This window comes from Lactuca virosa, chromosome 1 (genome assembly GCF_052849685.1).
Source record: "Lactuca virosa cultivar CGN04683 chromosome 1, Lactuca_virosa_CGN04683_v6, whole genome shotgun sequence".
Taxonomy (NCBI): Eukaryota; Viridiplantae; Streptophyta; class Magnoliopsida; order Asterales; family Asteraceae; genus Lactuca; species Lactuca virosa.
In genome coordinates this window covers 243,000,421-243,015,060 of record NC_136426.1, presented here as the reverse complement: position 1 = coordinate 243,015,060, position 14,640 = coordinate 243,000,421, and the positions used below count along the sequence as shown (strand labels likewise).

Genomic DNA, 14,640 nt, shown 5'->3' with positions numbered 1-14,640 from the left:
TGAAATCGTGTTTTAAGTAAATAATATTATGAAATATTATGTGATATTGAGTATTGAGTTCTAACAGATAGTTTTTACTAAATATAAGGTAAAACTATGTTTAGAATCACTCATAAATTATTGGAAGTCTTATGAGATTCCAATTAAAAGCTAAAAAGTGAAATTTAGCGAAAATATAAAATTTGAAATAAGTAAAATTTTATTATTGAAAGTTGTAGATAATCTCGTTAGAAACATGTAGGCGAAAACCTCTTCGAAATCCGAGTTATAACGAAGAAGTTATGACCAATCGAATATCCGCGACAAAACCGGCACGGTGCCGAATGACGTAAAAAGTGAGTTTTTGATAAACTACTTTTTAGCCTTAGTGATCTTCCGGAAAGGAGGCTTGTGCCACTAAGGGGTTGCCGCTTATAAAGTCGTAGTATTCGTTAAACCGAGAATTTTGATAAAAAGAACGCCAATATCTGACTTCGTATGAGGAAGTTATGATTTTTCTAAGTTTCAGCTTAGCAGTAGACAGCTAAAAACTCGAATTTTAGATCGAGTGATTTTTAGCCGACACAACCTAAACGAGAATCTAAGGTCTCGTTGTTAGCAGTACAACCATAAAAAGTCTGACGAAAACGGACGTCGGATGAAGAAGTTATTAATTTTTAACGGATTTACCAGCCCCGGTCTGTTAAAAATAATAATATAAAAATAAAGTCAAAATTTTCCGACGAAGTCTAAACGAAAGTTGTAGAGCATAATTTTCCCTACGCGAGCATATAAAGAACGTCAAAAACGGAGCCTGTATGAGAAAGTTATGGATTTTACAAGTTTGGGCACAATTTTCGAGAAAAATCGCATGAATAGTACCAGCCACGTCACCCTCGTTCTGAGTTGGCCACGTGTCCGAAGCTGCTGCATGGCACGTCCGAGAAGCGACGCGTGTTGCACAAGTGTCCGAAGTCGTCACGTGATCCTCGCATGCAACCCTCGTGACCCGACCCGTGTGTTGCTTCTTGATTCGACCTGCGTCATCCGACCAATCCGAAGCTCGCAGCTGTTCCGACCCTCGCTTCCGAGCCTCGCCCTGCTGCCACCTGGTCCGAGCCTCGCAGACACGTTCCCCTTCCTCCTCGCTTCGGATCCAACCTTCGCACTATAAATAGTGCTTGCGAGACCTCCCGGGTAAAGGTTAGAAACTTGCCCTTTTTCACCCTTTTTCCATATTTTCTTACATTCCGACTTCCCCCGAAGCCCCGGTACTAATTCCAAAGCCCGAAACACGCCCCGAAATTCCCGAGAAGCCCAAAAAATTTATCTTTTCGGTTTCGAAGCCCAACCCTCGTAGGGCCCGGTTTTCAAGAAAACTTCCGGTTTTCAACGAAGAAAGTCATATTTAAAGCCGAAGTGCTACCCGAATTACTATTTTAACCCCCGGTTATTTCACGGTGAGTTTAATATATATGAGCAATTGTATGTTATGTGTTATATGTGCTATGTGCTTTTTCCATGTTATCATCTCGAGTTATTATTTCTTCTATTTTTATAGCAAGGCTGTACCTCTGACCACGAAGTGTATGGCATAGGCATCACTTGGGTATTGGTATGAACCGTTGACCATGAAGTGTATGACATAGGCATCACTTTGGCTTCAGTAGTATGCTAAGATAAGGCTGAAAGCCTAAATATTCTAGCAAAATGATATTCCTGAGTATTTTCTGTGCCATTTGTGCTGAAACTTTATTGATTTTATATCAAGTATGGAAATTGTTATATCTCATTGATTGATATGGAAAGCTTTTCGCATTATGTCTTTGTTGTTCCTTGTTCCTCTTTGCTTCTGGCATATTGAAGTATATATATATGGCATAACGTTATATTGTATCTATTATTGAACTCACTAAGCGTCACCGCTTACCCCTCTCAATGTTTAACTAATTTGCAGGAGATAAGCTTCCAGTATAGTTATATACTGATGGAAGATTTTTGAATAGTTTGAAACTATTGTATTGATAGAAGATTTTCGAATAGTTTGAAACTATTGTATTTTGCACTCCCATATGTATAAAACTATAGAATCCTGGGGAGTTATGTAATATATAACACTTTGAAATAGTTGGTTTGTATCCAGTAGTTTGTAATCACTTTATCAATATATAAAATATTGTTTTTATCAATATATAAAATATTGTTTTTATGAATATGCACGTAGCATGTTTCGGAGTAACAATTCAGAAATATGAAAGTGTGGGTCTTCCAATTCCTAATTAAGTTATTTAGTTTATATCATGTAAGATTTAATCTGGTAATTAATGGTCATGATAATTAATTATATGCACCGAATGGTCATTAAATGCAACATACACATTAAAGCTTTCTTCTCAATATCCTTATCGTAGGGATTGGTTCTTCTATAATAATAACTCTCACAGGTCATTGAACAATTATGATACACGTATGTACAATCAGATCGGTCATCTAATCATGTAAACTAAGTAATAATTTATGAGAAACAAACTAAACACATATAGATCTTTCCATTAAGAAAACATAATACTAACTCCATCCCATATTTATTGTCTACTGTTGACTTTTGAAGTTTTTATTCTTCAACATTGAACTTAAATATTTTTTGTTTTGATATATAATACTTGATGAAAAATATATGAATGGATTGTATTTTAAATGTCTTTTAATTGTTATAAGTTTCATTAAGCAATATATAACACAAATAAAAAATATTTAAGATCAACATTGAATAATAAAGACTTCAAAAGTCAAAAGTGGACAATAAATATGAGACAAAATTAGTAAATTGAACCACTTTTAATATCAAAATCGTAAAATCAACACATGATATTAAGTTCATCCACATTTAAGCGAAACACAAAGGCATTTAGTCCATAGTCATAAAAACTAAATACAAATAAATATAAAAGAGAATGCTAAACATAATTAAGCAAACTGAATGATGGCCTAACAATTACAACTTATAAATCCTTGCTTTAGCCTTCGAATTTCCACCCTTCTAATCCTTTCCGAATATCAAATCTACCGATGACAGATTTTGTTAGGTCAAATCGAAAAGACCTATTTATAGAAGTAGTGAAAACCTAACAAGGTGTGACGCGTAAATATGGAAGTTGTGACGCGCCCTACGATTCTTTCGAGAGTTCTTCATTTGACAAGTTAACACGATGCACTTACATAGTTGACACGCTGTGCTTTATGATTTATAGCTTCTTATCTTAACAACCTCATTCTTAAACTTTATCCCTAATTTGAGCTCATTTCCGTTCTTTTTCCACATCTTCATGAAATAACAACACATTTATGTATTTAAAGCAAAATAGGTACCTTTAGCCAAAACTCATCATAAAAACATAACATAAAGTACATGATATAGCACAAAATATATATAATTTTAGCCATATCAAAATACCCCACAATTAGACTTTACTTGTCCCCGAACAAACTAGAATTAATCTACGAAAAAAATCATAGTTGTACCTCCATCATTGAATCAAATATATCATTACTCTTCAAAGCCACAAAGAATAACTCAAAGCAAAATCGTCAATTATATTCATTTATTTATCCGTTTAACTCTTCAATTTATAATACTCCTCATTATCGTAAGAAATTACCTATCAACTTAAATTCCACTCATTTTTGCATACTCTATAAATATATCCTCAAAAACTATCAAGCCTCAAAAGTTATTGCCAAATTTCCAAGTTACATAACTAAAAACAAATATACTATATGCTATATACCATATATAACTATTTATTATTATTATTATTATTATTATTATTATTATTATTATCTTTTCTCAGTTTCTCTAAAAAAGTTATTTTTATTATTTTGATTCTTTAGATAAGCATACACACAACTTAAATAACTTCCTAAGATTCTTTTTACTATAGTTCACGACTTTCAATGAAATTCATTGGGATTTTCAGAGTTTCAAAGATCACTAGTAGAGTCCATGACTTTCGATGAAGCCCATGTAACAGAGTTTTCCCTATCCCTATCCAATTACTGTAGAGGCTTTTATGTTAGACATGATTGTATTTTACATATATGGAGGGATTAAAAAAGAGAGAAGACTTTCATTGCTAGTGGCCACAATTTACACACACAAACACACCTTTCTCCCTAAATTGGTAGCTAAGAAAATAAGAGAATACAACACTCTCTTGAACACCAAAGTTTTTATTAGTTGTTCAAGCTTAAGGGTTTGTATTCATAAGAATGGAACTAGCATTCATTGAGTGTCATCCACGTTTGTTGGTGGACTTACTCTAGAGGGACTCTAGTTCGAGTTCTAGCCTACCTCATCAATGATCAACCTCTGAGAGGACCAAAAAACTACAAATGTTCTTAATCTTTTTCCTTTTATGGTTGTTAAAATTCTTGCATGTGCATGTATTGTGATCTTATTATGAGATTTTATGTTGTTCAAGTCTTTTTTTTAAGACTTCAGTTGCCAACTAAAAAGTTTTAGAATTTTAAAACTCGAACTTGAAACACCATATTTCATCTGTTAAATTATTTTGTGAATAAAAAGGAATCGGATAAGATCAAATTTGATACTGAAATTCTCATTTTCTAGAGTATTGTTTGTATAAAAGAATAAGGGTATTGTGGGGTGAAATAACTAAAATGCCCTCATGTGATTTGCACATAACGAGTTCAATTTTAACGAAAGTTAGGATGAAGAACAAAACAAGCTAATTTAGTTTGAAATAGAAATAAAGAGCAAGTAAGTTACAATTAGAATCTAAAAGGGGCATCTCATTGATTTTGAGTGCCCGTACGAAAAATGAAAATAGGCCCCTAATTTATTTTTATATATAAGCAAAAGACATTTATATTATAATATGTCGATAATTGTTATAAAAACAATCGAAATAAAAATAACAACATATAATTTTACATAGTAAATGAATCACATGACTCTTTTAGCGTTCTTGGAACAAATTGTTTAACGGCTCTTCATGCTCTACTATCCTATATATTGTGTGTAGTTAAATTTAATAATTAATCTAAATATCTAATTGTAATTAATCTAAATATATATAGTTATACTATTTACTAAAGTACATTAGCCAATTAAATAAATAAACATTTAAAACTTGAGTGAGTTTGATAGACAATTAATAAAGGGAAAATGACTCTAAAGGGTAACTAACTATTGAGTTTGTTCTCATTTGGTCACTTTCATTTTTTTTTTGTACCCAATATACCATCGAAATTGTTGTGTGTGTGGGTTATGGTGAACACAAACAACAAGTTCGATGATATATTGGATACAAAAAAAGGAAAGAGACCAAATGAAAACAAACTCAACAGTTGGTTATCCTTCTGAGTCATTTCCCTTTACTCATTTATAGAAAATCTCACATCATCTCCTGCTCATATTAATGACTTTATGAGATTCATTCTTGTTTTTCTTTAAAACATAACCCACGAAAGAATAGTTTTCATATATGTACAACTTTGTAATGCATTTGGATATTTATTAGGGGAATCTTGATTGAGCCGGTGCATTTCATGACTACATTTACATTTCCATTCAAATGATTTATCGTATCATGGATTTTTGACAAGTCTACAAACGAGTGGAATCACAAGTGCCGTGATTTTTGAGTTTACTTGGCTTTAAGATCGAATTCATGGGATAAGATACAACATCAATATGTACAAGATCATGTAGCTTTTGCATACACATCACCATAATATACCTTGAAGTAAACGTTTATGCCGATAAAGATACCTCTCGTATACAATCATATCCTTGAGAGTTGTTGACAACTAACCACAGTATGCATAACATAGACCATGTTTTGACGAAGCTACCCCTCCGAAACGCTCCTCATGTACGTTATGACCTAAGAAAGTTGAAGTCTTTCATACTCTTGCAACTTAAATTTCATTTAATTTTTTTGGGGAAAATGACTAAGGAGGGTAACCAAATGTTGAATTTATTCACATTTGGCCCCTTTCCTTTTTTTTGTACCCAATATACCATCGAACTTATTTGTGTTCACCATAACCCTTTGACCGACTATCACAATTGATAGTTGATAGTCGGTCAAAGGGTTATGGTGAACACAAACAAGTTCGATGGTATATTGGGTACAAAAAAAGAAAGAGACCAAATGAGAATAAACTCAACAATCAGTTACCTCCAGAGTCATGTTCCCTTAATAAAACTGATTAAAGAAATTGAAGTCGGGCTAAACTATATATGATCAATAAACAATTAATAAATAAAATTAGTCATAATTCACAATTGACAAAGAAATTATAATAAAAATAAACAATAAAGAGATAGAAGAAATTATACAAAAATAAACAATAAAGAGATAGATGTGTGACCATTCAATAATAGTAAATTTAGAAACAAGGAGCACGCCTTCTCTACCCAATCTATACTCAATCTATAGTCCAACATCTACTCGCCTAGGTCCTCGTATTCTAGATTTCTAGTTAAAAACAATAAATAAAAGGACAAAGTGAAGCTTATAATGTTAAAAAGTAAAAACGATACTACTACTACTAGATTTCTAGTTAAAACAATAAATAAAGGACAAAGTAAAGCATAAGGTTAAAAACCATACTACTACTACTGGAGATTGGAAATAAAATCAGGGGCAGAGCTTTGACCACTTAATTTGGGGGGCCGAAATTATAATTTTTTTTTTCTGCAAATAAACACCAAAGATACGTAGAAGCAGAAACAAACTTGGAATGAATTTTTTCGGTAATTTCTGTATCTATTTAAACCACCAGGCCTGAAAGTCATTTAAACTTCCATTTTCTGATTCTTTTACTTTTATTAGAATAATAACATTTTTGCCAACTCAAAAACTTTACCAGTTTGTTTATTAGGAAGGCAGAAAATAGGAGAGTACTTGGTCAAAAAAACGAATAATGAGATATGAAGCCAAGAGTATGCTGCCGCGTAAACACCATAACATGTCAAAAATTACCATATTTCAACAGCTGTACTCTGTGAGTCTGTGTTCCCCGATGCCCTATTGGTTTACTACTTTTCACCATCCAAAGGATAACATCAACTCTCATCAAAACCCGTTTTTTCTTCTTTTGAAACCGCCATTCCTAAATCCTAATTGCTTTCCTTTTTCTGCCCATCTCCCACTCACACAGACACACTCACACTCTCTTCTCTATTCTCTATTCTTTATTTTCTTTCTCTCTCTAGCTGCTCTTACTATACAGGTTGTTTTAAAATTTTTGTATATAACCACAGGTTTAAAAGATTGCATCTTGCCTTATTTGTGTACAAGTTCTGAGTTTGGTTATCAAGCTGTTGGGTTTGGTGTTTCAATTTGAAGCAAGTAATTGACTAAACATACCTGATCGATTCCAGCGCAGAGGTTAGAGGTGGAGCTGCCAACGGTGACTGCAGATTGTCGATTGGGAGGTGCCGACATGGATAGGTGCTCCAACGAACAACGATGAGCCGACTGAGCGAGGATTAGAGGGTCGATAACTTTTATTCAGAGTTTGGACTAACGGAGAGGAGGGAGGTAGGCCAAACTTTTTATTTTTGGGCTTCATTTGTGTAAATCTTCTTGGGCTACGAATACTTCTAAGAAAAAAAAATCAGGGGGGGCCACAGCCCCTCCTGGCCCTAAAGATGCTCCGCCTCTGAATAAAATTTTGAGAGAAACTCACATGCGAATGAAAGAGCCACACAGACCAGAAGAGACGATTTGCAGCCACAAACGGAGAAATGCTACAGGCATTAATCTAGATAGTTGGACCAAAAATGTTATGAACGCCAAAGTTGTAGGGCCAAACATGTAATTTACTCTAAAACATAAGGATTGTGTCTACACTTGTTTACCTCTTAATTAAAAGGCAAGCTCTAAAAAATTTGGTAGCCACATATAAATACCTCTTAATTGGACAGATGCCTCTTAAAAAATCAGACATAAACCTTATCTGAATTAAATAGAAGACAACTGTGCCCTGGATAAAACTCGCTCTTTTTCTTTTCTCACTCGCACGCCTTTCTCTTCAACGCCACTTCTCTCTTCCTCCCCTTTCTCTTCCAGCTCCGATCCGTTGCCTCCGTCCGATCTGCAACGCCACTGGCGCCGTCGGCTTTGCCTTCGCCTCCATCGCCTCTTTCGCCTCCGACAACTCCTGCAGGTAAAGTCTTTCTTTTTCTCTTGCTATGTAATTCGAGTTTAATGCTTGAAAATCACTTTATCATAGTTGTTTCCCCTAAAATTCGAATATCAGGGCATCATTTGCTTCTTTTTTCCTGAAATCAGAGCACGGTTTTCCTTTTTTTGTTTTTTTTCCTGAAATCAGGGCATCGTTTGAAAATATGATGTTGTCTTCATTTTGAAATCAGATGCTAAAATCATATGTTATCTTTGTCTTCTGTTTCTCACCAATTTTTGCAATTTTTTCATAATTAATCAATTTTTGTATATGTCAATTAACAAGAGCAATTGCGTCTTCACATCAACCCTTCTCTGTTTCCCTTTTGCTACGGTTTGTATACTGAAGTTTGTAAGATCTTCCTAGTAAATTGTTCATTGTATGTACAGGGATACAGGTGAATTGAGAGTTTGGGTTATTCAACACAACTTATAACCTTACCTGTTAAAGATTGTTTGGGAGAAGAAGTATGGGAGGGTGTACAACATAAATATTGGCATGTAGAGATACATATTATATTCTTGTTTGGAAGACTCTGAATGGTATGTACTCTAGAGTCGTTTTTGTTGAACTAGTAGCAATTGAGTTATTGTGGTTTTCATGTTTTTGATAGTTATATCTTTTTTTACCAAAGATACATCGAGAATAGCTGTTTAGTGTGTGTGTATATATATATATATATATATATATATATATATATATATATATATCTTCATTGAAAGAAAGTGAATGAATATTTCACTTTAGGCTCGTGTTATTGTAGCAATACTATGTCAAGAGTTTAAGCACCAAAAATAAAATATGATAAGCTTATATGTGTCTTTGTTGAATTTGAATTTGTAGGTTGAAATGTTTGATTTGGAGACTTGTTTTTGTCGATTTGAAAATATTTATGTTTTATTTGGATTTTGTATGGTGTTTATATTTTTTTGTAATTATTCAAGAAGGTTGTTCAACAAAAAATAATATAGAAGGGTATAATGGTCATTTTTATCATTCATCACAGTAATCCAGAGTTTCCAACCAAACAGCATGTTAAAAGTTCAGATCTTAAAAATTCAGACCTCTTAAAAATTCAGATCTTAAAAATTCAGATCCTACCAAACAGCCGGCTCGCTAAGCTTACAGAGGCAGAGGCAGGGACAACGATGCGGACCATGGAAGGGGTGGTTCTAAAGCTTCCTTCTTTTTCTCAACTCATCTCTCCTAACCATCTCACCAATCGGACCACCCTAAACTTCCGTTTCGGTTTCCCCAAATCATCATCATCATCATCATCATCTTCTTCAACAGCTTCTCTTTCTGTTCCCGCGGCCGCACCCGTTTCTCTCGGACACTCAACACGACCCGATTTTGAAATTCTCCACCAGGTACGTAATTCCCTTCAGACTTGTGGCTTTCTATATCTTCAAGTTCATTTTTTTTTCTGGAAAAAATCGACAACTTGTTTGGTGGTAAATTTGCAAGCAACATCATCTTTGATTTGAATTTGTAAAAGGAAATATATTTGTTTAATTAATATTGGTTTGTTGGGGGAAAAGAAACTAAACACAAGGTAAAATAAGAAAGAACAGATTGATTCATTCTACTGATACATTAATTGAAGGAGAAAGGCCTCTTAAATAGGCTACAGGAAAATACCTGCCTAACTCAAAAACTGGAGTACTAGCTAAAAACTAGGAACAACTTATTGACTGAAATATTTCCTTATTCTATGTTGACAAGGTACCTTAAAAAATGTTAAATTCGTATTCATATCAGTTCTGGTAAATTTGAATTTGAAAGTTCAAGTCTTTCATTAACCTGTGGATCTGAGGGAGTAAAAGTAAAACATTGCTGTGCTTTACTTTGGATCCTAAAATTTTGAGTTCAAGTTTTTGTTTGGGGTACAAGTTTATCATTGCAAATTTTACATTTGAGGTTATTTATCAAATTAATTTTAGATTAAGGCCATACCATTTCTTGTACTTTGGGAATTGGGAGTTCTACAAAGAGGGAATTCTAATTGGAACAGCTCCTTGTTTGTTGCTTAATCAATAATGTTGTTCTTCTATTGAAGTTGTTATGGATAATAAATAGATTTTAAGAAATCCTTTTGTGTTATGTTATCTTACAGAAAATACACAATGGATCAAAACTGGTTTACTTGGACAATGCTGCCACCTCACAGAAGCCTTCTGCTGTAATAGATGCTGTAAACAACTATTACAGATCATACAACTCTAATGTTCATCGCGGAATTCATTTCTTGAGGTAAATTTATTTTATTTATATGCCAATCACCAATTCATGATTTCTTAGATAATCATCTTTAAACACACACACTTATTCGCTTCTTTAAGGATGTTACTATTTTATTTGAATTGTAGTGCAAGGGCAACAGATGAGTATGAAATGGCAAGGAAAAAGGTGGCAGCATTTATAAACGCATCAGAGTCGAGTGAGATTGTCTTCACTAGAAATGCTACTGAAGCTATTAACCTTGTAGCTTATTCATGGGGCATTTCTAATTTGAAACCAAAAGATGAGGTGTGTGTGTGTGTGTGTATCTTTTTTTTTTTATTCATCTTTCTTGAGGAGTATTTATCATGTATCTTTTAGGGGTTAATGCTTCCTTTCTTCCATCAACTCATTTGCAGTCTATGACCACCTATTTTTTTAAAAGAACTCTTTGAATGAAGAACTTGAGAGATGCCATCTTGTTTGAATAATTAATTCATGTTTATCACTATATTTTTATCCATATAGGAGACTAGAACAATTCACCTTTGTTTGAGAAAACCAAATGCATTTATAGTATTATGGTCAAATGTTTCTTGTTCTTTTGTTATCAGGTTAAACCCTCGATTTATGTCTTGTATCATGTGCTTCTTTATGTTGACAGCTAGTGAGGTTTTGCTGCAACACATAAAAATCTGATGCATTGCAATCATTTCTTATGGGTTATAGATTTTGGTATTAAATGTTAGTATACTTTCTTGTGGACAAAATAATGTTATGATACTGAACCTGTACTCTGCTGAGGGTGAAATGCTAGAATTATCAATCTACTAACTTTCATTGAATTGTTTATTATAACACCCTACTTTCATTCTTTCAATTACACCATTGCAATTATAAGAAAAAAAGAAAAATGAAAGTAGAATGTGGTAAACTGGTAATAGAAAGAAATGAAAATAGGATACTATAATAATTAATACACACGTAATTGGAAGCATAGTATTATTTCTTGCATATATCCCCTATGCTAAACTCTTGCATTAATAAATACTTGCAGATTGTTCTCACAATTGCTGAACATCATAGTGCCATTGTTCCTTGGCAACTTTTATCTGAGAGGACAGGTGCAGTATTAAAATTTGTCAGTTTAACAGAAGATGAAGTGCCAGATGTCAAGATGCTACAAGAATTGCTTTCAAAGAAGACAAAATTAGTAGTTGTTCATCATGTTTCAAACATGCTTGGTATGCATTATCCCTTTCACACAACAAAAAGATTTTAAATAGTCATTCATGCTAAAGGACATTGCTCTTACTATTTTTTTCACACAACAAAAAGAGTAACCTTAATATGTCTTACTTTATATTATTGAAGTATGTTATGAATTTAAGCTCCAAAAGAAGTTTGAAGCACCCTAACTAGGCACAAAAACAATGGTCGCCTCCAGCTTAGAGAAGCTTGTTCATGTTGTTGTATACATTGTTTTCACACAACAAAAAGATTTTAAATTGTACAAGAGCAACTTTAATATCTTCAAGATTCATGTTTATAGCAAGTTGTATACACTACTTTTTCACATAACAAATGAGTAAGTTTAATATCTATAACATTATGTTGTGTGTAGCTTCTGTTCTCCCTATTAAAGATATTGCCCAATGGGCACATGATGTTGGAGCAAGAATATTGGTAGATGCTTGTCAAAGTGTACCACATATGGTGGTTGATGTCCAAAATCTTGGTGTTGATTTTCTTGTTGCTTCTTCTCATAAGGTGAGTTAGTTAGTTTCTTTTTTATAGTTGATTTTTGTTGGTAGTTTATGAAGTTAAGAGATAAACATGCTTCAGATGTGTGGGCCTACAGGCGTTGGTTTCTTGTATGGGAAAAGTGAGCTTTTGGCATCTATGCCTCCATTCTTAGGTAAGCTTTTAGGACATTATAGAGTCTTCATATTTAGTTTTTAAGTATATATAAATTTTGGCGAAAAAATGTTTTTTCTTGTTATGAGGAAAGGAAAAATAAAGAAAAACAGAACCTACTTTCATTATTTATTGATTCAGCCACAAAGTTACTATTATTATTTTTTTATTGTTATAATAAGAGTTAAGTGAATCAATCGATAAAGAAAACAATAGTTCAATGGTTGAATTCGATAAAATGGTAAAAGTATGTTGTGTTTTTTTTTTGTATTTTTCCTTGATTTCAAAACTGGGAACAGGAAAAATGATTTAATATACAGTAAAAAGTGGTTTAATCACTAAAGACGATGGTTAAGCATGAAATAGTAAAAGTAAGTTTTGTTTTCTGTATTTTGACCTGATATAAAAAAAAGTAGATAGGTGGCTAAAATGATAAAGTAGTGAAACTACGTTGTGTATTTTGTTGTGATATTAAAAGGAAAAATGGGTTTTCTTAAATTGGTCAAGAAAAGTAAAGAAAATATATTTTGTTAAGGGGCCAATTCTGGAAAATGAGAAAAGTACAAGTGCTTTCCTTTTTATTACATATCTTTGCAGGTGGTGGTGAAATGATTTCTGAAGTTTTCTTGGATCATTCTACTTATGCTGACCCTCCATCCAGGTTAATTAATTAACTTTGACCTTTGATTTTGAATTAAAATTAAATAAATTTAACTTCTGAATTGATATGTATTTTTCTTTATTATTATTATTATTAGATTTGAGGCTGGGACACCTGCAATTGGGGAAGCTATCGGTTTAGGAGCAGCAATTGATTATCTCTCTGAAATTGGCATGCAAAAGATTCATGATTATGAGGTGTCATTCATTTTTCCTATTCCATTATTTCTTAAATTTCTTCATCAATGAATTTTCATATGACTTTTTTTTTAATGTTATATATATTATGAGTTCAATGTCAAGTTTTAACTATTAACCCTACTTAAGCTTTACATTGTTTAATTATATTAAATGAATCTTCATTTATAAAAGCACATTAGAAGCGGAATAATAAGATTATAATAAAAGAAAATTGATTATCAGGTAGAATTGGGTAATTACCTTTATGAAAACCTTCATACGGTTCCTGGTGTTCGTATCTATGGACCAGCACCTTCACAAACCGTTGATCGTGCGGCTCTTTGTTCCTTCAATGTTGAGGGACTTCATCCCACTGATATTGCCACTTTTCTTGATCAACAGGTATTCAACCAAAATCTTCATTTTATTTTATCCTCAAAATATCCAATACCATGAAACAAAACAAATAATTTGACAAAACATATAGTATATTTGACGTGCATTGGACTAGGACCCATGTCAATGGGACAATAATTATAGTTTTTTGTTGTAAATGTCATCATTATCCTCGATCGAATCATAGCCCTAGTATTGTCACTAGACGTGACATGAAAATTTTCTAGGGCTATTTTTGATGATCAGGATAACAAGGACATTTATGTCTTTTGCACGTATTGAAGATCGAGAGCGAGTTTCTATCCCAACTTGTTTCACCTTTTCTAACGGGACATTGACATTAATCCCAGTTCTAAGTCCAGTGCATTACCAAATACAAATACAATGCAACCTCTTTTGTCTTGTTGTGATAAAAGTATAAGTAAAAAAGTGATGAATTTAATTTTCAGCATGGAGTAGCTATTAGATCGGGGCACCACTGTGCTCAGCCACTTCATCGGTTCTTGGGGATAAATGCAAGCGCACGAGCCAGCCTTTATTTCTACAATACAAAACAAGATGTTGATGACTTTGTTCGGGCACTTGTTGACACAATTGCTTTCTTCACCTCCTTTAACTAGATTTTAAATTTCTTACATAAGCTTTTATCCTTGGTTTATATAAATATTGAAATCTATAAATGTGTGGTTATATTTTGGTAATCTATTGACCTATACTAGATTACCCAAAATTGAATTTTATAATCGTTGTTATTTAGATGCTACAATATAAAAAAAAAAAAAAAAACTGTATATATATGATCGTCGTTATTTAGGTAGTACAACAATAACAAAATGAATATTAAAATACAAACACACTAGAATTCATATATATATATATATATATATATATATATATATATATATATATATATATAGGTTCAGGTTTATTTGAGACCATGCTAATTTTGTGAGACCGTGAGACCAAATCTAAAAATAATTTTAAAATGCAAAATAAAAGGAAAAATCCAAAAAAAAAAAAAAAAAAAATTTAATTATTATTTTAGGAACTTTAATTACCTAAAAAAAA

The 14,640-nt window shown here is 32.7% G+C and overlaps 1 protein-coding gene across 2 annotated transcripts; it reads left to right on the top strand.

Annotated features, from left to right (window-relative positions):
* Nucleotides 1-8,035: 8,035 nt before the first annotated feature.
* Nucleotides 8,036-14,315, top strand: CPNIFS (chloroplastic NIFS-like cysteine desulfurase). Of its 2 annotated transcripts, none has more exons than XM_079084421.1 (12): nucleotides 8,036-8,181; nucleotides 8,589-8,741; nucleotides 9,294-9,569; nucleotides 10,316-10,452; nucleotides 10,569-10,728; nucleotides 11,477-11,663; nucleotides 12,044-12,189; nucleotides 12,265-12,337; nucleotides 12,934-12,997; nucleotides 13,095-13,194; nucleotides 13,420-13,578; nucleotides 14,022-14,315. In XM_079084421.1, exons 2-12 carry the CDS (start codon nucleotides 8,739-8,741, stop codon nucleotides 14,190-14,192), a joined length of 1,476 nt encoding a protein of 491 aa, XP_078940547.1. In that variant the 5' UTR covers nucleotides 8,036-8,181; nucleotides 8,589-8,738; the 3' UTR covers nucleotides 14,193-14,315. The 2 variants fall into 2 exon arrangements, with proteins under 2 accessions (XP_078940547.1, XP_078940539.1); XM_079084413.1 differs by having other exon boundaries at nucleotides 9,279-9,569.
* Nucleotides 14,316-14,640: the final 325 nt, after the last annotated feature.

Coding starts and splice junctions, on each gene's coding strand:
- CPNIFS (XM_079084413.1), top strand. Junction 10,729..11,476: donor ATTTGAAACCAAAAGATGAG/GTGTGTGTGTGT, acceptor AAATACTTGCAG/ATTGTTCTCACAATTGCTGA. Junction 13,195..13,419: donor AAAAGATTCATGATTATGAG/GTGTCATTCATT, acceptor ATTGATTATCAG/GTAGAATTGGGTAATTACCT.